Source organism: Syngnathus acus, chromosome 3 (assembly GCF_901709675.1).
Source record: "Syngnathus acus chromosome 3, fSynAcu1.2, whole genome shotgun sequence".
NCBI lineage: Eukaryota > Metazoa > Chordata > Actinopteri > Syngnathiformes > Syngnathidae > Syngnathus > Syngnathus acus.
In genome coordinates this window covers 2,637,527-2,664,192 of record NC_051089.1, presented here as the reverse complement: position 1 = coordinate 2,664,192, position 26,666 = coordinate 2,637,527, and the positions used below count along the sequence as shown (strand labels likewise).

Sequence of the window (26,666 nt, the reverse complement as noted above, 5' to 3'; positions counted from 1 at the left end):
CTTGAGTGCACGCAAGAGGATTTATCTTGAGGAGCACATGTTGAGTGTTTTTGCTGCTCCGAGTCAGCAGCTTAAGACACTTTACAAGCTGTAAAATAGATTGATTGTCCACGGATGCTTGTCCCTGCGTGTCTGCCAAGTCCGAGCTAATTAAAGTACACTAAGGGGGGGAAAAAAAAAAACAAAAAAAAAAAAAAAATGCGATAATGAAGACGATTGTACAAACAACCCGCTCTAAACTGACACGGTGACCTAACAACAGGTCATCCTCTGTATTACATGAGGACAAAATAAAACAGTATTTGTTGATCATTCTCCATTTTGTTGAGAAGTCACGATATATTTAGACTGCATAACAAGTGTGGACAAGCTGAATGACCGCAATTACTTCCTTATAGCCATACGAGCTCAGGCAGCCTGTAACGAATACATTCATGAAAATCAATTCCTTTCATTTTTCTGCAGGCTTTAATTTCAGATAACAAATAATTCATCATCGCACTTGCCGAGGCATGATGCGACATTATTCTGGCAAGAATCGCCAATTTTCAGCACCACCTGTGAATGACACCACAGGCTGTCCCTCGCCTTTGTGAAGGTAGCCGTGGTGGTTGCTTTGCACTTCTTCTGGCCATTATTATGAGCTCCTACCTGCTGTTGCAGCACCTGAAGGCAATTCGTACGCAGGTGGAGAAGTGATAGAAAATGTCGGGCTTGCTTTTCTTTTTATCCGCACACAGCATAGGACATGACGTGCAAGAGTGAGTCGGTTCTGAAAAACATCCGACCTACCTGTGCATGAGTATTGGTCCACCCAGGTGAAGCCTGGCAAACAGTCACAGCGATGGCTGCCGGGTAGGTTGACACACACCGTGTTGGACTGACAGTAGTGCATCTGGGTTGCACATTCATCAATATCTGGGAACAAAGAAAGAATGTTCTTTTAGATCTGTGAAGCAATAATGAGTGGGAGGTGACAGAAGATATTTCTAAAAAATGTTCATTCGTAATAATTGTATTGAGTGTTGTCCTTAGAAAGTGGAAAAGTGACTTCGGGCTCGCATTGAGATTGTTTCAAACTTCACCTATTTTTTGGGTGTAGTCACTAATATTTGGGAATTTAGTTCACTTTTCTACCCGATTTTAGCCATAGTAAAATATTTTATAAAATATTTTATCGTATCCAATGTTTGCTCCGCTTTTTGCGGGCTGCTGACAGAAATGGAACTGTCATTGCAAACAGGAAGGATTTTTTTTTTTTTTTTTTACTCGGTAGGATACGTCTGCCTCCCCCTGCTCATTCTCACATCTCTACTGCTTTATTCATGCAGTGATGTAGGTCACAACTGGAGAATAGCTAAAAATAAGACACGATAGGGCTTGTGTGTGTCTGATGCTGCCACCCCTTTGTGTCAACGTGAGTGTGTGTGGGCAGGAAGGTTTGTGTGTATCAATGTAGCAATTTAGAAGGATAAGACCTCATCTAACGTGCCAGTAACTGCGCAGAGGTTAATAAAAAAATGAGTTCTCATCCTACTGGGATGATGACTGATTTGATAACCTTTGTATGTTGACAGCGTGCCGTTATCTGATAGCATGAACATCACACATAGTTTAGTTTGATATCTCCAAATACTGTTGCATCATCCTGCAAAATAGGAATGAAGAACACGCGATACAAGCATAATTTTCTGGTTGCTATTTTTTTGTTTGTTTGCTGCTGTGAATTGACATTTAAAGATTTTGTAGTTGCTTTGTGTGTCTTCTTGATGCACAGTGGAGGGATTTGCCCCGGCAATTTGCATTCCCCTTCTTCACTGACCTCTCTTTGTCACCCTCTTTATTTTTATTTACACTGAAATTAATCTCACTCAACAATTATGCAGTGTGACAATTGAAGCTGGCAGAGTGTGACACAGAAAGCACACACAGACCAACGCACACACACAATTGATATTTCTTCCAGAACACAGATGTATAAGCCCCTTTTCAATGACTACACTTGTAGTGAATAAATAAAATATAATAAGACACAATCGGCACAGCAACAATTGTGAGTAGTAGCAACACTACGAGCGTAACGACATGACAACAGAAACTAAGGTCCAACATATCAAACTTTTCCAAAATATGTTAACCGATATCATTATAAAGGCAAACATAATCCTAAAAGGCAAAAAAGAATGGACTGCCACCAATAAACCTGTAGTTAAGTCATTCACCGCAAGCCCAGTTCAAATGGATATTTGACGTCTATAGCCGTCAATGGTAGCGAACGAGTTAGCAGAAAAATTCCTCATTGACATAGCGTGTACTGGTGTAACGTGTGAGAGTTTCCGGGCACACGCATCAGACACCTCAACAGCGGTACAACAAGCCTGTCTAAGGACTCTCCACCGCTGACTGTCTTTTAGCGTCGCTCCGTTGAGAGCATCTTGATGCACTGCCAGCACCACCATGCCACACAGGGAGGGAACTCTAAAGTGTCATGAACAGCCAACACCAAATCAATGGCCATCCTCTCACCTCCCTGAAGGACCTCTACAGTCTGGCAGGACCACCAGGACATACGCTGAGTTGAAGGACAAACACATTCAGCTTCTACAACAGGCCAATCACAATGTGGGACAGTAACCCAATTTCATTGCACACCGTGAAGTGCCAAAAACAATTCAAATTAAATGAAAATAATTACATGAATGATAAAAATAATTAATAAAAAATTAAACAAGAGACACAAAAAATGTGTCTGGGATAGAACCGTTTGAAATCTTACCAATGACACATACTATAAATATTTGATAAAGCAGGATGTGAACGATAAATTGGTGTCATCCTTTGTGTCATCGTGTGATAATTAACACTGAGTGACGGGCTGAGCAAGCAAATGCAAATAGCATGTCAAGTTTTATTTTGGTGTCATTAAATTTTTTTGAGCTCTGTTCTAATTGTTGTGGATGTGCAATGTACCTCAAAGTGTGTTTGAAGATTCCTAATGAGCTGTATTTGCGTCTCTGTTCTCAGTCGATGATGTAGGAACTTTTCGGGGAGTGCAAAAACTTGGAGAAAGCTCAGCCGTTGAAACATCGGGCTTTGTAAATTTACGACTATAGATGACTGCAATCGATGAATACAAAGCTCCAAGCTTTCTGGATGACAACGATGTGTCCATGCATCATTTTGCAGAATGTTCTTTTGAGTTTTTTGACAGTCTACAGTGACAACAAAAAATATCAGACATGCCTGCTAGCAACCAAAACAAAACTCGAACATCAAAGCATCAGAACATAAATTGGTATTTTATGGTACTTTTAAATTGACAAATTTATTTAAAAAAGTCAAAAAGTTTTGTTGAACCAGCAAGAATCCGGGTCCACTGTCTACTCTCTAGAACCTTGAGCTCCTGGTTCAGTATGCCACACGAACACTCAGCATCCTCGTAAGAGGAAAAACCCGAGCAGCGGTCCGCCCGAAATGACCCCCTGACCTTGGATTGAAGACCATCTCCTTGGTCAGCCTGGCTGATTAGTCTCGCACCACTGCGGAAAACTCGATTCCTGAGAGGTCAACTGTGAATCGGTGCAGTATTGCTCTCCACTCAAAAACAACATAAGGAGATTCGTGGAAATTACACAATCATGGGTTTTGCTGTGCGGCGGCCGATGGGGGAGTGCTCATTGGTAAAATGGAAAACCACCATCTTAATTTAGTCAGCATGGGGGATTTATTTTTTATTTATTTTTTGTACAAGCGGCCACACTTTCTCACCAGAACATCAGTGCTCTTATTCTGGGATTTATAAATGGTCTCAACATGGAAGAGACATTTTGGAGACAGACCAGCATTCACACTCACCTTCATGCCATCATGTTGTCGCAGTTACCTTCAAAGAGTAACTTAGTTGTTTTACTGATTATCTGGCTATCTTTTGATAGGACATAGAATAAAAACAACTGTTCTTGACTCAATATAAGTAATTATTTTTATTTAGGGGGCAAAAGGCTATTTATGGATTTTCACTTCACGTAAATGTTTGTAATGTATTTTGTTAATAGTTTGTTTTGTTCCATGAATAGTACAGCTGTGAGGAATTTGGAAAAAAATACAATTCCTATTCAAGTGTCATTAAACGTCACTCACTGGTGCACTCGCAACACAGTTAATGGCACTTCCACTTGATGGTGAATGCTAAGTGGCAGTTGGCTTTCTGTGAGCTTGTTAGAATTGTTAATTGCTATAAACAAATGGATTGGGACTTTGTAAAATGGCGTCAGACAACTGTTGTTACTGTAAAAAAAGTGTTACTGTAATAAAAAATATTTGTTTTTTACAGTAACATATATATATGTATATATTGGAAAAAATATATATATCTTTTTTAATATATTTATAAAAAATATATATATATTAGGATAACACGTTACTTTTGAATATCACTGATCCTAAGTGTGAACTGTACCCCACACTGCCTGCACGTAAAGTAAACCACTCCAAAAATTTGGATAAGACATCATTTGTCTCAATTACATCCCCTGATAGCTTGTCCTTGGCCCGACCACCATTGTCCTCTCTCGCCACCAAAGTGCCATCAGCATGCCGTTTGCACAGATCTCCATACCGACTGAAGCATTCTCAACTTATAATTGAGACAGCAACCTGATGCCCTGAGCAGCTGACATTCAAGGAAGTCTGAAGGACAGCTATGGAAACGAGCAGTGCGGACTGGAATACGCCGCTGGCGCAAACAGCAGGAAGAGGCACTCATAATGTGATTTCCTCCAGCGCTTACACATGAAGTGCAATTAAATGCCAGCGACAGCGAGACACAGATAAGCTGTGTCAATGGAAAAGAAATCCTCACAGTGACATCATTTATCTGGTCAGATATCGTTTACAGCGAGTAAATGACACGACCGGACTGAGGTTTACAACCTGGAAGGGGAATACAGTATTGCCTCACTTGAGTCTCTGGAATGACAACAAGCTCTGGACAAGGGGAGGCCATTTTGGGGACATAATGGAATTTAGGTTTCACCTAAAATCAACAAACAAACAAGCACAATAACTATGGGAGAAAGAAGCGTAAATGGCGCTTCGGGCAAGCCAGTTGGTCTCAAGCTTGAACTGCAATGGACTTTTGAGAATTAACATTGCAAATGGCCGCCTGGCTTTCTGCCTGATATGACATGGCAGGGTTATTACAAATAATTTATTTGACTGTACTGATTAAAAAAATGTCAGTCAGAAATATCTGAAGAAAGAGTCAGAGACTGAATGGAGCATGGAAGGAGCACACAAAGACGCAATGGCCGAGATTCTCCTTTTCATGCATGGCCACCGATCTGTTCACACACTGAACTTAGTTTAGTTTAGTTTATTGTTTAGCACATATTATTATAACAAATAACAGTGCAGGGAGGGAGACGAAGCCTAGGGCTTGTAAGGAGCTCCACTCCTGTATAATCAAAGTGCACAACAAACAAAGTGCTGTGACATCAAATATTATTCAAGTGTTTAAGAAAGAAAAAAAATAATAATAATATATATATATATATATATAAATGAATAAACATCAATGAATAAACACAAGCATAACTAGCTAAATATTAAATCGTCATATTTATATATGCATATATACGAAAGTGAACGTATACATACATAAACAAATACACTATACAAAATGAGAAACAAGAGAAACAAAATTTGACACTTTAGTGATGTTGAAACAATCAAAAAACACCAGGTAAGAAAATAGCTGAGCGGAAGCAGAAGAACTGCAAACAGAAAATAACAAAACAAGGAAGAATCAGGGTATAAATAGTGGTTTAAGTTGATGTTCTTAGTATGGATCAGCTGAGTGCGGTGGAGTAATTTTGGACTGGTAGGATCATGAGTGGAGAAGGTGGTGTTTCAGGTGCTTTCTAAAAGCAACCTGTGAAGATATGGATCGAATATGGATTGGTAGCTCATTCCAGAGTGAGGGCCCTCTAAAATGGATATTGTATTGATGGCGTGATGTTCGACAGGACGGTGGGTTGAGGTGACGTTCCACTTTTCGAGCACAAATCAAAGCAAGTCAGCCAACATGATTGTGTTTGTCACTCCGACATGGAGATCACTCAAAAGCTGACTTACCAGCCGATCCATTTTTTTCAACTCCGGAATTCTGGAGGACGCTTCTATTAACTGTGAAGGTATCCGCATCGACTTGGATGATGAATTTTGGTTCTCGACTGTCAAGATATCAGATTGTCACAGGGCACTGAATCTCACCTTGATGTCTCTAAGAATTGCCTTCATTCATTCATTCATTCATTCATTCATTCATTCATTCATCCCATTTATTTATTTATTTTTGACTCCACATTATATTTTAGTGGCAGTAACAGATCATGTACAAAACATATTCTCAAAATGACAAAATAATTTCCATCCTGTATTTAATATATATATATAATTGCCTAAAAATAACTGCCCAATCTAAATGGAGAAAATCTTTTAAAAGATTTTTTAAATCAATCATTACTGAAGTTCATCAAGTGTCTAATTAAGCATAATGGCAAAACATGATTCTAACTATTATTTAAAAACATGAAAACAAGAGAAAGCGCATTCAACCATGAAGAGATCATATCCCAGAAACTGAAAAAATAAAGGAAAAAAATGTCATCGATTGATTTCCAACTTAACGGCTTCCTGTGTAAAAAGATACTGCCAACATGACCTTGCTTTGACCTCTGAACAATACCACGGTCGCTTAGTTCAGTCCTCATCAATTCCAAGGCGACACGCAGGTTTGTTCATCTTCAGTTTCGCCCCGCACACGTCAAGGTCACCTGCCAGACGTGCGCTGAGCGAGACACATTTTTAACACTCAACTTAAACCTGATTTACTCGAGATGATTTCAGGTTCCACTTCATCTACTGTCTGTGTGTATGTGTCCTCCATCACGCCTATGTCATGATGAATGCTTGGTCAACGGAGCAGGAGAGTTGGAGAGAGGGAGAGAGCGTGAGAGGAAATTCACTTTCTCCTCTGACTTTTTATCGCTCTATTTCATCACGGAAATCACCTCGTTTATTGTGAGCACTTCGCCATTCATCTCCTATACTCAGTGGCAAACCCCATTTTGTGTATGTGTGCGTGTGTGTGTAGGTGTGTGTGTGTGTTTGTGTGCACGCATATGCTATATTAAAAGGAATGCCCTAATGTGGTGAACTGTTACGAGCCAGTCGGGAACCCTCACTGGCAACATTAAAAAAATGTAATTCAGGGCATATTTTGTTTAAACCGAGTTCGTCGAGAGACTAACTAGATATAGTCAAATAATATCGTGTCAAAATTCATCTAAAAAGTAACTGCGTAGTAGGGCTGTCACAAACTAATTTTTCGAATCAATTATTCAATCGATTATTCCATCAGATTCTCGAGTAACCCATTTTTTGGGGGTTTTATTTGTAAGATACTATTTCCTCGCAATGCAACTACAATGCTAGCAATTTCAAGTGAAGAAGAGAAAGGGAACCTCTGACAGACAAAATAGAAGTTTGAGCATCGCTAGTCAATCTGGTGAACGGTGATTGTGTTATCATTTTTGGCTAATGCTAATCGCTATCTTTGTTGACAGTTCCAGCAGCTGTAAACAAGTCATTACACTCATCATTTTCCTTTTTTTGCTCATTGGAAGATGCCATTATTATTATTATTAGCTTTTATTATTTTATTTGTATTTATTATTATTATTATTATTATCCATCTGCTGATAATCATATTAATTTCTTGCTGCATCCATTCCAAAACAAGTTCAAACTGCTCGACTTGGGGAGGATGCGCTTGCCGCTTAATCCTATTAATAATTCACAAGCACTTCTATAGCGGTCTAAAACGAAGTGTGCGGTGTGCCGGGATCTTCAGAGCAGGAGCAGGAGGACAGCGGCAGCGGGGTTTTTGGACTAATGTAACATGACAGCATTCACCTCAGATGATAGAGAGTGGAAGAAAACTATCAAAATGCTTATAAATATCTTATGGAGCGAGGCAAGAGAAGCGCAACGGGGGGGGGTGGGGGGGCATAGGACGCAGGGAGCAACTGTCAGATGTGCTCCCCGCTCTGCGGCAGAAGAACATTTCACGCAAGTCACACGGACGACCGAGATGATGTTGTGTTTGTAAGCATACGTGTGTCGCTCAGCGTGCGCTCTCCAAATCACCGCAATAGATCGAAAAGGAAGTCAAGTAGGGAAAATGTAGATGGATTCCGGAGGTAGCATCATCGCAAGGACAAGGAACGACAGATTAACTCTATGTATGCCAGTAATAGTCGTCATCGACATTAATGACGCAGGGTCCCGTCGCCAAGTATGCTCGTCAACTTATTTTATTAACAAAAATATCTCTACAGCATTAGTGAGGAAAAAGTAATAACATGCACCCAAAGTTGTCAAAGAAAGCTTCAGCATCACTTTCCATCACTGTCACAATATTTTTTGCATTTTCCAAATTTCCCCATACTTTTCCGATAGAGCCTCTCTAGACTCGCTATCTATTTTACATTTATGCATTAAAATGTGCCTTGCTTTCTTCTGCGAGCTACTGGGAATTTCATATATTCACTGTATTCATTTGGGATGCTGCTGAGCTGACATGACACGTTCTCATTACTAAGCAATGAAAATTACAAAGCAGAGGAAACGGTGGCACAGACACTTTAGAGGAACAGCACAGCAGAACTAGGACAAAAAGCTCGGCAAACAAACAGCATCATATCATTAATAACCAAAACGACCAACAAACCGGCAAAAAAAACCAAACATTAAATACGGCAGCATTTAGAGAACGTGAGAAAAAGGAGTAAATGTAATTGATAGGTTGTTAAAATCAAGCGCTCCATCACTGTCAGTTGTGCTTGGCTTCATGTGAATTATTAACTGCAATGTGACTTTCACATTCATCCTAATGAACATCCCTAACCAAGGTGAATGCCAAGTGCCAAAGCAAAAGACGAATCACGGTGAGCGATCGCCTCTGCTGATTCTCAGGACAGCATAAGTGTCTTTTTTTTTCTTTTCTTTTGATGCACAACTGGAGGAGGATTGCTCTCTTTTTTTTTTTCTTTTATGTCTCACTGAATGTGCGGGGAGTGAGATTTATTGCACATTGAGCTTTATCTCATCACCAAGGGAGACGAGACTCAGTACAGGCTGGAGGTTGACCTTCTGACCACATGGTGCAGGGACAACAACCTCCTGCTGAACGTCGACAAGACCAAGGAGATTGTTGTTGACTTCCGGAAGGGTCACGCCCAACGCCTGCCACTGACCATCGACGGTGCGGTGGTGGAGAGAGTGAGCAGCGCCAGGTTCCTGGGGGTGCACATCAGTGAGGATCTCTCCTGGTCCACCAACACCGCATCACTGGCGAAGAAGGCCCAGCGCCGCCTGTACTTCCTTCGGAAACTCAGGCGAGCGGGCGCTCCTCCGGCCGTCATGACTACGTTTTACCGCGGCACCATTGAGAGCGTCCTCTCCAGCTGTATTGCTGTTTGGGGTGGCAGCTGCACTGACTACGACTTGAAGGCCCTGCAGCGCATAGTGAAGACGGCTGGTAAGACTATTGGTGCTTCTCTCCCCTCCTTGAAGGACATTTACACCTCCCATCTCACCCGCAAGGCGACCAAGATTGTGAGTGATGTGAGTCACCCCGCTCACTCTTTGTTTGATCTTCTGCCCTCTGGGAGGCGGTACAGGAGCCTGCGCTCCCGCACCACCAGACTCTCCAACAGCTTCATACTCCAGGCTGTTAGGATCCTGAACTCGCTCCCCCTTTCAGCGTAGCGTCCTGTTCTTTGCGCTGTGCTTACTGTCTGCTGTATGCATGCTGGCTCAGTTTTGCTCCTCTTATTTATTGGGTTATTGGTTTATTATTTATTCATCGCTCATTTTATTTATATTGTTATTTTTTGTGTATTATTTATTGTTTGTGTCGTCTACTTGTATGTCTCGTCACCGTGGGATAGAGGAAACGGAATTTCGGTTTCTTTGTGTGTCTTGACATATGAAGGGATTGACAATAAAGCTGACTTTGACTTTGACTTTGACTTATGTCATGCTTGTCGTTTGGAATCATGCTCGTGCTACAAGATAATAATTTGTGGTACAATTTCTTGTAAAGACTATGACGATGATGTAGAAGCAAAACTATTTCATTTTTGATAACCTCTGCAAATAACGTGGAATAAAAAGTCAATATAAATCGCTGTTACATAATTAAACGCCACACCGAATAATTTGCCATGTCATCTTAGTGCCAACAATTCCTTGCAAGTATGCAAATGGAATGCAAAACCAGAAAGCCCTTATGTAACCTGCTAGTTGCTACGTTATGTAAATTCAAATTTGTCGAGTGATAGTCAGCAGATGATCCTTATTTATGTATGGAGGAGGATGGAGGGGGCGGGGCTTATTTATTTTTTTAACTCCAACAAAAACATTATATCCTCACTCAAGTACCGGATAATATTCACAGAGCATTTCAACAATTATAATTTAATAAATTAAATATATTTAATAAATGATATTTAATAATATATTTAATAAAATTAAATATATTTAATAAATAATATTTAATAGTATATTTAATAATTTTAAAAACGCTTTCCCTCTTTCAGCCCTTTGATGAAACCCTTTGCCGGATGGGATTCACTCCACATCCCCAAAAACCTGCACTGGATCAGAATCAATAATGTGGACGGAGGAATCTATTTAGGGAGCATACTGTTGTCACCAGGTGACATCTGCTCGAGAAAAACATTCATCATACCAAATGACAATCGCATTCCCCCCAAACTGTGGCTGCTACTCAGCAGAAATATGTTTGCTTATGTAACGCGGCATATGCTTGAATATAAAGAATTGCGGATATCGATACTCGGGGTTGCTATTTTTGTCGGGTCGAGAAGGCAATGAGGTAATCGCATTTGCTAAGAAAAATCCAGTTGCATGAATAAAGAATGACAGAGGTGTTGATTAGCAGAAGGTGAGGCTGCGGGCAGAGCAGACATCTTGTTAAGCGCAGTGAGTAGCAGATGCTGCAGAGTTTGCCGCTGCTTCTCGAATGATTCATTTTTATTTTAGCATCAGCGACCGCGCAAAACATCGCATTCTCGACTGCCGATTCACTTTCTTCCAAAACATGCATTTTAATGACCAATAATGCTCGACTTTTTCCACATCTCGCTCTTTTAAGTCGAAGTCGGGGGCGTAATCTCGCTATTGGAAAGTCATGCAAGTTTTAGTAGTTGACCATTTTCTGTCTGATATTTACACATCAGCTGGAAAACAGGAGAAGACACGGAGAGCGTTTTTATTCCGTCCTATACATATTTAATTGGCGCAAACTGTTCTAGAAGCTGCTTGAAGATATGAATAGCATCTTTAAGAGAATGACTTGCTTTGGTTTTTGTACATCTAAGCATCGATTCACTTATCCAGGACCACAGGTAAAATGGTTAACGAATTATGTAATGTCTGTACGTTCGCATTTTGGATGAAATAGACTTTAGCAACCGAACAGGAATGAGGCGTAAGATCAAAGTTATACGCGAACAGTCAGGTGACAGGCGTGCTCTGCTTTCGATTAATCGTCTGATAACTGTTGTTGCTTTGCCAACCAAGCAGCCATTTTGCTATGCTGATTATTTTGTGCGAACAGATAAGAGGCAGTTTACCTTTGTGTCAATCACAAGCACAGATGTTATTTAGGATAGCTCCAAACATCACATTGGAAGCTTTTCTGAATGTACTAGCTGACATTTGCTTTAGTATTTATTTACTTCTGTTGCTTTTTTTTTTCTTCTACCTTGTTTGCCGTCCTTTCGAGATCATATGACAAATAGAAGAAACTGCAGGAGGATGTCGTGAAAAAATATGAGAGTCACCTTGGAAAATCAAGAGGATTGTCACACAAGGTGCCACAGGAGATAATAAATGTGCTGGAATGTACTAGATCTGCTCTATTACAACATAAATATATATACAGTAAAGAACATTTGGTGCCGAGTTGACCTGATGTCCTTGTAGTGTTTATTGGGTAGGGCATCTAAGTGTTATGTTGGCGGCCATTTTAAAATACAAAAATACAAAACAATTTAAATAAATTAAAAAAAATAGCAAATTAAATACAAATTAAAAATAAATAAATTAATAAATTAATTAATAGAAAAGCTTGCAAAAAGCAACCTTAACTTTTTAAAATTTTGCATAATTGAACTGTAAAGGCAATAAAATAAAGACCTAAATATGTTTTAATCTCCCAAGGGAATGATGCCAATACGAAACTTTGAATTTACATGGAGAAGGATTTTTTTTTTTTAATAATGAGATTACTGGAACATTAAAAATATGCTGATTGCTGAAGGAAGAGCTTCAGTCCAAAGTCACAGCTCATCTCCAACGCGCTAACGCAATTAAAGCGGCGACAACTAGCATGGAATGCTGCTGGCAGCTTTAATTGTCAGTAGTTAAATAAGACATGAATATGGGGTAGCCCGTAAGAATCGTTCGGATGCAGTTGAGCATAAAATCACCACCGCGAGGCAAAATCCTTGACATGACGTCGGACGGCAAAAAATAAATCCTCAAACAAAGCGGACCGCTTTGGAGGCTTGGCTGACATTTCCTCATCAAATGAATGTCTAGGCTTGAATATTCATGGAGTCACCAATGGATTTATTCTTTTTTTAGCTAGAAGTTGATTTTTTTATGTATTATATATATATATATATTTTTTTTTTATACACAATGAACATTGAAACACAAATTACACAACTGGTGTCTTTTGTTGAAAATACTCTTTAGTGAATCGAAATTTTCACTACATCATATACTCTATTAGTTTCTCCAATTTTATAGACTGTAAAAGCAAGTTGCTCTCTGCCAGCGAACACAACATGAAAGTCGTGGAGCGGACGTGTGCACCAGCCATTTGGCGGTGGATGAGAAATCCCATTTTTAAAAATATCCAAATGGGAAGGTTTTTAAGGTTTCAAAAGTAATCATTCATGCTTACAAAACGAAACCAAACAGCAATTCAGCCGATTTGGCCACGTTGAACAAATGAATAGTTGGAGGCAGCATGGCTGTTTTTAGGCTTCATTCCAGGGGAAATTTAAGCAGCAGGCCCTCCGGTTTAAGGATTAGCACAGCAATCCCCCCACAGCACCAAAATGGATCGGAAATTGAACGGAAAATAAGAAGGGATAAATAACCATATGAGGCAAGGGGCCGGGGTGATGCCAAGGACAGCATGCAGTCAGTGTTGTGCAGATGGCAGAGATGGATGCCACCCAAAAGTGAGTTTGAAGGGCGCCTGTGTGTGCCGCAGTGTATAAACATGTTGTTGTTGTTGTTCAGTGAGACAGGCAACAGCACCTGTAATTTACTTCGGGTCGTTCGCTGACATTTCACCAGTCCTGTGACGGCGGCGGCAGCAGACCTTACATTTATTTATTTTTAAAAATGTTTTTGTTTTTTTCCAAAACGTTGCCCCTTGTTTTTGCCCATTGAGCTCACCTCTGTAGTCCAAAAAAAGGACAAGGGCGTATTACTCTAAATACTACGGGGTGGGGAGTCCTCATTCTACAATAGCCTGGACCTGAGATGTTTCGTGTTTACAAAGGACTCAACTCGCAGAGGTAAACAATTTTTCATTTGATTACAGTTTCTTTATAGTCTTACATTTTAGTACAAATATGATAATAAATAAATAAAAAAATCATTTGATTACAGTTTCTTTATAGTTTATAAGACTTACATTTTAGTATAAATAATCAATTTACTACAAGGGAGATTTGATAACAAGAGGGCAAATAAAGCCTTTTTAGGGAATAATTTTAATTTTTTAAGAAATACTTCAGTACCCCAGCCTATAATATAATAGAAAAAATTAAAAGATAAAACAAAAATATTAATTTTGAAGACGTACTTCAATACCCCAGCCTATAATATAAGAAAAAGAGTAAAAAATAAAAATAACAAAACACAATAAAACCCTATAATAAGTAATTAACGACGACTGGGAACCACAAATTTTAGGCTAAGGCACAATGGGGCTCACTCATTAAGTGCTTGTAAGTTTGTTTGGTTTTAGGTTATGATATAAAAAAACAAAGAGAGAGAGAGAAAAGGGGGGTGGCAAAAAGCTTTCCTTTGCACATTAGCGTTCCTCTCCATTGGATCCCCTCCTCCTCGACCTCCAATATTCCAAATTGAGGAGCAACATACGCCCCGGTTCCCTGCCATTACGCTCTTGTTTTAAGACCTCAGAGGCAGAGTTCCCACCGAGAACCTGATTGATTCGCAGAATAAAAAAAAGAGCCAATTATTCTGCAATGCCACTGAGTGAGCACAATTCAGTCAGTCTTCCCGGCCAGTCCCGCAGGAGAGAGATGCATAATGCTCTTCCCATCCCTGACGCTGAATAAGGACAAATGAGGGTTATTATCAATTGCTCCCAATCAATCTGCCACATTCTTTTACATTGAGAGCATTACCATTAATGACTCCTCTCCGAATACTCTGCGATAGAGTCGGAAGATGAGCAAAACACGATACATGACGAGAGTGCGGAAATATTTCCGTGCTATTCTCCTCCAGAGGTTCAGTTATGTGTGACTGACCTTAGCGGAGAAAAAGATTTTGCAGTCAGTAAAAGCAGACGCTGCGATTCATGCAGAGACGTCATGTTTTCCCCGAGTTTATCTGCAATCCCACGGCATCTACACAAGCTCGCAAACACACTTTCATCCCCGCTATGGAAGCTCTGCAGGCAGGCGCTGCCCTTGATTAGCTCATTTCCAAACTGTGAGGATATGAATCTTGCCGCTTTGCTCTCCCCCATGGATCCGTTCATCCTGTGTGTTTGATGCTGCTGCCCCCTCATCTTTCGATATCTCACTGGTGCTGCTACGATGAGCTGTCAATCCCTCAGTGTCCAGCTAGCCCTAAACTAAATATCGCAGATGATCTCAGATCATCTACGGACATAATAATTGCACCTCTACTGGGTACAAAATTGTGGGTAGACACAATCTTCTACAAGCCACTGGCGGAGCTAGATTTTTTTCTTGGGGGGGGCCAAGGATATCCCAGGGGGTCTGCAAAATAATATTATAATGATAATATAAAAAAATAAGACAAAATAATATTTTTCCAAAGCCCAAAATATATTTAGAAAATGCTGAGAAAAATAATATTTTTATAATAATATTATAAAAATATATATCTATAAAATCATATTTTCCAAAGCCCAAAAATGCTGATAATATTTTTCCAAAGCTCAAAAATCCTTTAAAAAATGCTGAGAAACATTCACCATTTGATCTCTACAGGGACAGGGGGAAAGGTGAAAATAAAATAACCATAAAATACCCAAAACCAATTAATTGTTGCTACTGTCACCCCCCCATATTTTGATACCATTCCAAATTGAAATTTACCTCAACACTAAACAGCACAGCAATTAGTCATTTACCATAGCGGCGCGTTAAATACCACAGTTGACGGGTAAATACGAAACATTTTTACAGTGTCTTAAAGGTCAGAAAAGTAAAGGCAAAGAATAAAAATGCTGAAAGCATCTGCGCTGTCAGCTGAGATTGACTGGAGATCACGGGGCGTCATAAAGCGCTTCCCCACAGCCTCTTAGCTAAAGGGACACATCACACATATGATGTCTGAGGTCCAGCCGCTCTGGAGGCTAAATGAAAGTGAGCTGAACAAACAGAAATTGCCCTGTTAGTTTTGATGTGTTGGCCTCACAGTAGGTCCTAATCGTGTTAACCGCTGCAGAAAAAAGGACAGCCGGCAAGAATCGCGTTGCAAAGGAATACTGTCAAAGAATACGGCCCTTACTGAAGAGACCATCATGAAAATATGCTTCTATATATTCATTTGGTCAATATTTACTGGAAAAACACAACTGGAGGCGCAATGAAACCCATGCCAATTTAAAAACGAACTTCTGCGGTTGAGTTAGAACAGAAAGCAAACGGCTTCATGAAAGTGTTGCGAACAGCTGGAGACGTCTCCTAAACAAACCATTAAAGTGAAAGACGATATGGTGCATTTACATATTATGGACGGTATGGCGGGCGATGTGCTGCCAGCTTAGTGGGGTCGTGTGCATCCTGTTGAATTTGTTTTACTAAGGAGCCCGAACACACACCTTGGCCAAACCTGGCCCTTTTTTTTTTTTTTTTTTTTAAAAAGGCCTGACTCATGGAAAAAAAACATGTAAGCTACTTTCAATTATCATCTAGGTGTGAATGCTTGTCTATACCATACTGTGATTGACGGGCGAGTCTGCTGGGATTGCCCCCGTTTTATCTGTGACCTTGAACAAGATACGGCATGTGCTTGAAAGGGAATAGATGAACATGAAGAAGTTAATCTAAACAAATCTCTGACTGTACCACTTCCTCATTATCGCCATTATTCTTTTCAAGTGTCGTATTGAAATGATGGATATTATATTGTCTTCGTTATACTTGAACAGATGATGTTGATTAGGTTTAAGAAATTGTGTTTGAACAAAAACATCATTGTTCCAGGCTGTAATTAGAGAACTGTCAGCCAGACAAAACCAGCGTTAATGTGTTTGTGTCCTAAGGCACTGAGCGAGTATTTCGATATGCTGGGAGACTCACTGACGGGATAAACAAGAGCTGATGAGGATAATAAGATGATCATAAGCCCATTAGTAGAAATGTGAAAAAGTGCAATTGGAACGGAGTGGAAAGAGAAAAGCCAATGAATAAGCCGTGCAGTTTAACAACAGTGGCGGGGAGCAACACGCTACATTAGCATGGAAAGAAACATTTTGGGAAACAAAATTTTCTCGTATACGTCACTATTTTTGTTAAGAACAAACATATATATATATATATATATATACACATTACTTTTTATATTACATGGCATCAACACAAAAAATAATAAGAAATAAATAGAAAATAAGAAATAAATAGAAAATAAAATTATTATTAATAATAATAATAATAATAATAATAATAATAATAATAATAAATTGAAACTGTGAAATTGTTTTCCCTAAAATTATATTGTTGGACAATATCTGAATTTGCCCAAGCTTATTTTAGGTTCATTTAACGATTGAGGGCTAAATGGAGTGATCAGAAGCTAGTTATCAGTTTCTCTATAGTTGAATGTTAATCACACAACTGACTGACCTGACAGAGGCAACATATTGTTATTACACATGCAGTCACTCACAAAAAGAAAATGCTAATTAATATTTGGTCACTTGCTATAACACCGAAAGCTGCAGGCCAAACAGGTCAAACAAATTTCGAAGCGATCAAGAAGTCATGTCAAATGTATCAAAAGTGAAGGGTAAGAAGCTTCCGGCTAATCCATTTACAACAGTAACTTGAGCCGTCTTTAGTGAAATCCCCAAAGACGGGCAATGCTACGGCTTGCCGATTTACATTGTCGATCCAACAATCAGCGTCTTCCCATCCTCACTCGCACGGCGTCCGACATTCTCGGATGGGAGTGGTGCTTTGGGTAAACCTCTTTACCACGCAGATCAAGCAGAAGCAAACACACTGAAAGGCTCCAGGCTCCCCGGCTCTCAGCATTTTCAGAGGATTCAGTCCAGGGTGGTGCCGAACCAAAGACAACAGCCCAGAGCAATGAGAAAATCCTTCAATCTGGCCAATGGCATGCCCGAGCGTCTTCATCGCATACAACCATTAGCTCCATCACAAGTAGTCTGAGCCTCCGGCACCCAGAGGCGACGTTTTGCTCAGCCAAGTCCAACAATCAGTAAACAGCAAGCACACTGACACTCTTAGATAAAGCCGTTTGGGTTCGGCTGGATAACTTCAACATGCTCCCATTTCAAGATGGCTGCTATTAAAGTCTTAAAGGGGGCAGCCAGCCAGTCAAGCAGTCAAATCAGGGAACATGACAGTTGACAAGGGTGAAGTGATGTAATAAAAATTGGAATGCTCTCCATTTATAAAGAGTCGGTCCTGGAGTTTGAGCAGGGTAAAAAAAATATAATATTGTCCCTACCTTCACAGTAAGTCGAGTCGCCGTGAATGGAGGCGTAGCCGCTCTTGCATTCACACTCCGCTTTAGTGACCTTGTTTTTACAAAGAGAGTTTTCCCCGCAGATGACCCCTTCGGCGCAGAAGTCATAACCTATAAAAGAAAATAACACCAAAGTATGAAAAACACTTTTTCTCGAGTCATCACCAACATGACTTGCCTGGATGACTAATTTTGAAAGTACGAGGATTCCGCTCGACACCAGCGATGTGTATTTAAGTCATGATGTCTTTTTCTTCTACTCCGCAGATATATTGCAAGTTATGTCAAGATGAATCACAACCCCTAATAAAATTAAAGCACAACTAATCAGATGTTTACCCAAAATCAATTAGAAGCCTAACAAATTGCAGAACTGCGGTCACGCAGGAGATTTACAATTAAAGTGCAAGTCACACTTGAATTTGGAGACAACTTCAATCTCTTACAAAATAAATTCTCTTCTTTCCCGCAATTATTTCGGACGCCAATTTTGAAAGTAAAAATAGAATCTTGCATTATAGCTAATCCCCCATCATCAGCGGCTTTCTCACTAGCCATCTTGCTGCTTAATTTTCTATCGTTTACTTCAACGGCCAGCCTTAATCTTTTTATTCCGTATCATCTTCGGAACTTTTATTCACACTTTCATTCACCAGTAATAGCTGTCTGCTGAAGCAACAGCGTTTGGGCAAATTAGCCTAGCTAGCTACGGCTAATTTTCTCGGCTAGGAAACAATCAAAGTGGTCAATCGAGACAATAAATATTGCACGGGGGCAGAGTGTATTCTCATCACTCAACCTGTCTTTAAATTCCTCACAGCGAAGCATTTGTGTGTGTGCCAAGGGATCAAGTAATCCTAACCCTGACATGCAAAGTGACCTTACCTTGACAAACATTGCAGCATCTCCCGTCTCTTAATATCTGCTCACTGACAGAGCAGTTGAGCTCTGGGCAGGTTTCTGTGACTCTCACCATCAGACCATTCTGCAAGTAGAGTGCAGCATACCATATAGCATTGGTGTCAAACTCAACGCCCGGGGGCCAGATCCGGCCGGCCACATCATTTTATGTGTCCCGCACACAACATTTGTCCCGCACGTTCTATGTCACCTTGGCTATTCCCAGAATATTTCATTGTATTATCTCACCTTCACCTCCCGGTTCCTCATCAACCCCGCTCCGTTGAAGGTGCTCTCATGTGCGACTTACTTACCCTTTGTTTTCATCTTATTTGTCAAGTTATATTTTACACCAACCAGCACCCAGAACCTCTCATTAAATGTCAACAGGCGTATTCTGTACGCAATGTAATTGAAGCACCCGTGTTTTTCACTTTTGCTATTTGAGCTGCTACGCTTCCGTAGCCTCAGCCTTATGAAAAATGTGTGTTCCGGATGTGTGCGCTTTCTGATCACGCCCGGTGTCTTCTTTGTGCCACGGCTGTCATCAATATGATGTAAAGGCTATTCCGCAGATGTGTTGTGCAATTTTAATGACACACTAGGGAGCCCCGTCCGTCCTCTACGGTGCAGTTCCCATACCGTTCCATGATGGAGTTGGTGCGGATATGCTCCGCCGTACATCTGTAAAAACTGCTGGGGTTGTGGCTTGGGCTATTCTGAATCAAGAAGTACAATCTCTGTTGAGCTTTGGTTGAAACGACCGTGTTGAACGCTGAGCTGCCGTCAGTAAAGAGCTATCGAACCTAAGTGTCCTTTTTTGGAGGTGTGGGAAGGCTGCGTGAAGGCCAATGAATTGGAGAAGGTTCAGTGTCACAAACTGTCTAAATTATGTTTCATAACGTCTTTCACACAACACTTCACTACTGAGGAGATTGACATTGAAAGGCGGAATAGGCAGCTCACTCACAAATAGTATACGACATGCAGACAGACTTTGCAGATACTAAATGTCCGACCTGTGAGTAACATTCACATCTGACCTATTGTTAATACGAAGAATGCATTCAATTATGATCCACGCGGTGATAAGACAGCAGTTCACATGAGGCCTTTGTATTCCCACATTAATTGGTTTTCTTTTGCTTTTGCTTTTTTAATTACCTGGCTTCCTGATTATTTGGTAACAAAGAGAAACAGATTGAGTCAATCAAAAGTCAAATGGAACACTAACAAATTGTCCCGCCTTAATGAATATGTACAAGTCGAGCAGTCGCTACACATTCATGTCGGAAGACAAATGCAGCCTGGAGAGCTGATTGCCATTCAAAAGGCAAAACAAAGCACCCAAAAAAAAAAAAGATTTACCTTGCATTCCCTGCAGCTCCTGGATAAAACACGTTGACCCTCAGAAAAGACCTGCCCCATGTAATTGCATTTTGCTGAAGTGGAGAGGGAGAAACACTCCATTAAGGTCAGCACAAACTAAAATCTTTTGAAAACTCAGAGTACTTGAAACAACAAATAGCCCACGTGCGATTGCGCGTGAATATGGTTCCAAGGCAAACACTGCAAACACAGCCGGTTAATTGAGTCCATAAAATGACTTGTCCTTGGCTAGTGAGCCCAAGCAAAGGGGGGAAAATGTAACCATGCATTAAGAATACAACACAAGAGACGCGGCTACATATTCCTCTGGCAATAAAACAGAAATAGACAATGAAGCCTATCATGTGAAGTCCTGCTTTTCTTCTCCCCCGGGTGTAGGGGACGTGGAGCTCACGCTCACAAGTCTGCATCATAATTCCCTTGTTTGCCTGTGCCAGAGTTCTGATGTTCATATGGGAGGAAGAGGAGGAAGACTGAGCATGCAAAGCGGAAGAGAAAATAACAGTCGAGCTGGAATTATTCAAAGGCAGACTATTCGAAAGGGGATTACTCGGTTTGCAAAACACACATGAATTTTTGAGCATTTACCAAACGCGTATTCTTTATCCTCGGCCAAGATGTTTGTTGAGATACTTAAAATAGATGAACATGAAACCGATGTTTGGGATTCTCCAGTGTTATGTGGCCGTGTGGAAATGGCGAAATTATTATCTGCACAATAGAATCACATTCATCAACTAGATGTAGGGGTAGCCAGAGAGTGCCGCCCCCGAGTGGCCACCCCGTAGCTCCACCCCTGATTAAGCGTATTTTTATCATCTGTACTCACGTCTGCATTTCTTACAGCAGGTCCCCTCCACATGTACTGGCAAAGAGTCCTCGGAGCAATTGGCAGGAGGACAGAAAATCCTGCGGCACTCTACTACTCCATTCTGTAAAAAAACAAAAAAATGAAAACAAATGAAACTTGTGTAATTTCTGGGTACATGCACTTAAAAAAAATGAAAAAAATAATGCTTTCAAAAACACAATTATTCACACTTTTCAATTTCTGCACTCCATTTAATGAGCGCACCAGAATATTAAAAGCAAAAACATAAAAGTAAGACGTGTTGTTTGGCCCGCTGAATAGCTTCAAGCTAACCGCTATCATCAGTGTCATCAACAGTGAAAGACAAACAAATACTGCTTAAAAATATTTTATTCACTTTTGGTTCTCTGGGCTGTGCTTTAAATTGATTTTCGTTTTTGACGCAATAATATCCATTCATCCAGCTTTAGTCGGATCCCCCTCCCTCCCCCGTCTAATAGTATAAAAACACACAATCTCTATGAAGTGATATATCCGCAAGTGCTGGAGGATGGCACCAACGACACCGAGCGGTCTGCTGGTACGGAGGCCCCGGAGGACTGACATGACTTTTGAAGCTGATCTCTCCTCGCAGACGCCTCGTCATTTCATGACTCATTGGAACGACTTCCCAGGGATACACACACATCACTTAACGATACGCTCACACCAGCTACACTTTGCCCACTACTAGCTGTGCTGCGATACAGTAAGTCGAATTACCAAAGGCTCTCGATGGCCAGATTCAGCACATTTCAAAGTCTGGCTGCCATGTGTGTGAGCAGACAGGGAGGCTAATTAGGCGGCGATTATCAGTGTGCTGCCTGGAGCTAGCAAATTGGGTCTGACAAAGAAGAAATACTAAAGGAAAGAAGCTATTATGGAATATTTCCTTCAACACCGTCCAAAAGTGTTATTTACCCATGCCTGGCCACAAATTCACAGACATGACATTGGATGTTAATTTCATTTGATTTACCGTATTTTACGGACTATAAGTCACTTTTTTTTTTCTAGTTTGGCCGGGGGTGTGACTTATACTTAGGAGCCACTTATGTGTGAAATTATTAAAAATTATTATTAATCATTCACACTTAACCACTAGGTCTGTGGAATAATTGGAACTGCAACTGACGATGAGTCTGACGTAAGCCACGTAGAAGAGGAAGCGCTGCATCTTGTACTTCCGGAGTTAGCGTTGTTTACAAGTGACACTGAGGATGAAGATTTCGTTGGATTTAATGATTTGGAGTGACATGGGTGGTTTGATAAACTTGTTATTCATGTTATGGTTATTTGAATAACTCTTAATATATTATGTCAGGCACGTTCTCAGCTCCTTGTTGATGTGTTTATGTAACGTTAGCATACGTTCAGCCTGTTGTTGCTTATTCTATTTTTATTTTTTTAAATTTTATTATGCATTTTATGGCTGGTGTGACTTATACTCCGGAGCGACTTACAGTCCAGAAAATACGGTACTTTTAAATAATGTATTATATATTAATTTATAAAATGTGACACTCACCTTACATGCACAGTTCCGGCAATTTTCCGGCTCCACCCAGAGCTCCTTATCCCTGTAGACGAGGCCGTTGGCACTGCAAGTCTTCTCACAGTGACATCCCTCAAGCTGCGTCAGCCTGGACTCGGCGTAATTTAACTGCCAATGACATCAGAAGTCACAAAACTCAATGAAAGTATGACAATACAAGCAGTTTAACCCCTCACCCCTCCCTCGCTGAAATGCCAACTTTAATTCAGCTCCACTGGGAGCCAGTCATTAGAGAGAGGAAGAAGAAGAAGTGATCTTCATTCAGCTCGTGTTTCAGGCCTCAGGCCATCAGCTACGGTGATGGCAAAGATAGACTTGAGATCCCGGCCAAATCTCCTTTTGCTTTTTTTCCCCAGTTTGTTTCATTCTCAATTCTCTTGATGTTTGTCCTTCCAGTGTGATGCCTCTTTGACATCATTCAAAGAAGTGTTTGCGCATCTCATGGTGATACAAATGACTCCCGACTTGAAAGACAGAAATATGAAAGACCAGGTGTGATTCACTAATATTTTGGAATTTCATTACCATATTTTCCGGATGATAAACAGCTACTTTTTGCACATATTTTGAACCCTGCTGTTTATAGCCAAGTGCGGTTTATCTATGAACTTTTTATGTTATATAATTTGTGCATATTCTCTTATATATGGAAATTAAACATTAACACATCTTTGGTTTATAGTCCAGTGTAGCTTATATATGAACAAAACAGGATATTTCCCAAATTTTAGCTGGTGGGGCTTATATTCGGGTGCGGTTTATAGTCTAGAAATTACGGTAGATTTATTCTGGGCAAGATTTAATCAATAGTGAAAAGAAAAACTTGGAGTTAAATACATTCATTTCCTATGTCGTGTAGTCCTCACACTTTTCAGAGATACCACCATTTTTTTCTTCAATTAAAATATTGACTTGTTTAAGGTTGCCTGTAGGTCAAAATATGACGGCCTGCCTTACTTATTTTTCGTAAATTGGTAGGGTCAGCTATGGAGATGAAGAAGTCTAATTAAATAGATGGAAGTAAAAAGTTGGTGGATAACAAGTTGGCTTCCAGCAGGTAACATCTGTGTGTCGTAATTCAACTTTTTAAAAACTATTCCGTATTCTAGTCTGGTTTCAGTCGATTTTGTGTAATAGTTTTCAAAGACCATAATCTGAGTCACAGACTAGATACTGGAAAAAAACCAACTAATTTTATTTATTTTAATTATTGTCCGAAAATAAGTTGACTTTCTGCATGCCAAGCGTGAGCAATATTAATCTATATAAAAAAATGAATAAGAAAAAAAATTGGTCTCATTGCTGTGTTCCAGTTTCATGCCCTTGTATCAACATTGCTACGCATTTACTTATGCTAATTCGGACCAGCTGGCCCAAACCTGCTATTTATGAGAAAATGAAATCATGAGTGTGAACAGTTGAACAGGTTGAGAAAGATTCATGAATCAGCATAAGTAGGAACATATTGGTAGACCAAAGTCATTACTCGGATCATTTCAAAGCAAGGTCCATAAACACATAGCAGGTTGCTGCCAAAGACTAGACTCAAACTTCAATTCTAGAAACACGCTCAGAGTTCAGATTGGCATCGATGAATAACTAAAGGATGAACTGATCAGTGAAGAGAGAGAAAGAGAAAGAAACATTTCATTTCGAGGCATTCCCATTGGCTATTGTAGGGCTGCGTGAGCTTTAAAAAGCAGCCCAGTCAAAGCCCAAAACAAAAGCCCCACATTTGAAAGGTAAAGCATCAGCCTCGAGGCGCCACAGAGGAATCGCATTCCAGGAAATCGTGAGCGAGCGAGCGAGCGGCGTGCTATCACACGAGTCGAAAGCTAATAGACGTGTGACTCGAGCGGTTGATACAAGAGGCAAAGGCACTCTGGCATAATAATAAAATGGCAGGAGAAGATGGAACTCTTCAATCTGCACACTTTCCTCGTCAATCCAATTTTCTGAGCACATGAGATTCTTCATAATCCGTTGCACAGGCATGCTATATGCAAATGTCGAGGGAATCAATGGCTCGAATCACCTCTGTCTTTTTCACTCACGACATTCCAAAAAGAAACAATTCACCCTTTGATGAACTCTTCAAGTCCCACCACTAAAAGAAAAGGCATTTGGGGAGTGGAGATGATCGGATCCTCCCCCCGCTGTGACTTGTATGAACAAACCAGGTGGCATGAATGGGAAAAGAGAACGTGTCAAGAACACAGCAGGATGGTAATGTTTCGTCGTAAATATTGTAGACTCCAATTGTGTATGATTGTTTCGGAGACAGCAAGTTGCAAAACCTAAAATGGCTATGCTCGGTCACGGCAATGCAAATAGCACAGACACACACAGATAGATATATATGTGTTAACATGGTCCCACCGGCCTGTCTGACAGATGAACAGTCCCCGTCTACATGTAAGCCGTATATGGAAAGGATGGCCCTTTAGTTTCAGGAGAGCTCACTGGAACTGAATTTTAATAAAACCAACGAGCCGTACGGTAGGAGAAGCCGGACCTGTGACGCACCACATCCTCTCTATGAACCACCTCGAGTTTTTGAACGGAACGACTCAGTTTTTTATTTTGCTGTCTTCTTGTGTGGGTGGCATACAGTATTGATACTTACTGTATTGATACAAGAACTTAAGTACATTTTATGTATGGTGAACAATATTGGATATTCCTTTTGTGCGAGGCAATTGATTGTGCTTACCTTGAGGGTCATCTTTGCAAGTAGGTCTTGCAGATCCATAATGCCTTGCACTAGGCTCAAGAAATCACTACAGGTTGGACAGGCTGAAAGAAAGAGCGCAGCAACAATTGAAACAGCTGATCAATTGTAAACAAAACCCAAGTCTTACACCCAGTTTAACTCATTCACTGCCAACCCAGTTCATATTTTTGACATCTATAACGGTCAATGGCACTGAATGAGTTAAAAGAAAAAATGATTATGGGCCATGATATACTGATTGAGCTTTGAGGAGATAAAAAGTGGGAGAGTATCGTGGGGAGATGAATATTCCTGAAGAAGTAGGGCAGGGGGAATGGATGGCACACTTTTTTTTTTGATGCATGATATTGGTGAGCGCCATCATATCACAGTCCAATTTCACAAAGGGAACGTGTTCGTTTTACTTTAATGTACTTTTTGCTTTTGAAAAATATGGTGGTTACTTACTGCGGTTGAGGTTTGGACACTGGGTAATGTAACCGTTGGGAGCGAAAACAAACTTCACATCCTGGATGATACCCTGGCGAGAAGAAAGCGAGAGAGCCACTGATGAGGTTTTTGTTTTTTCCCAATACATCAAGTCCCCTTTTTTTTTATTGATGTTTATCAGTCGGTGTCTGGACACATTAGAGGTTGAGTTTCACATTTAGATGAAATCATTTGAAAGCAATTCATGGACATTTAATATTTTTTCCCTATTTATTAGACGGGAACTGTTGGAACTCATTTCGATGATGACGAGACAAAAATCGCACAGGTAAGGCTGGAAAAAAGTACAATATGATCCTTGAAAATAACATTGAGGAAAAAGAAGCAAGTGAACATGCTGACCAGTCTGCCAATCATTGTGAATGACAAGCAGTACAAGACGGTCCTTATGATAACCACAGTGGGGGAAAAAAAATCACTATCTTTAAGGAAAATGATAAATCCCCCTCATGCGGTGTCCAACAATTTATCCTTAAACTGGGTCGTTGAGAACATTAAAATGTGTCATCTGCTTGGGATATGAAAAGTCATTCATAGTGCATTTGGGTGGTCTTGAGGCAAGTAACACCTTGCCTCACTATCTTGTATGAGAGCCATGAGACTAACAGGATTGCAGCACAGATTGCCCACACAAA

At 40.3% G+C, this 26,666-nt stretch overlaps 1 protein-coding gene across 1 annotated transcript in view; it reads right to left on the bottom strand.

Moving 5' to 3' along the window:
- The window catches only part of LOC119119988 (protein kinase C-binding protein NELL1-like), a 78,460-nt gene that overhangs the window by 22,020 nt on the left and 29,774 nt on the right, over window positions 1-26,666 (bottom strand). The window contains exons 6-13 of the mRNA XM_037246544.1: window positions 25,990-26,062; window positions 25,522-25,604; window positions 22,782-22,916; window positions 21,233-21,335; window positions 20,383-20,456; window positions 19,000-19,099; window positions 18,097-18,225; window positions 793-918 (exon numbers count right to left, since the gene is read on the bottom strand). Coding sequence (XP_037102439.1) covers window positions 793-918; window positions 18,097-18,225; window positions 19,000-19,099; window positions 20,383-20,456; window positions 21,233-21,335; window positions 22,782-22,916; window positions 25,522-25,604; window positions 25,990-26,062 — 823 coding nt within the window. The remainder of the gene's footprint in view (window positions 1-792; window positions 919-18,096; window positions 18,226-18,999; window positions 19,100-20,382; window positions 20,457-21,232; window positions 21,336-22,781; window positions 22,917-25,521; window positions 25,605-25,989; window positions 26,063-26,666) is intronic.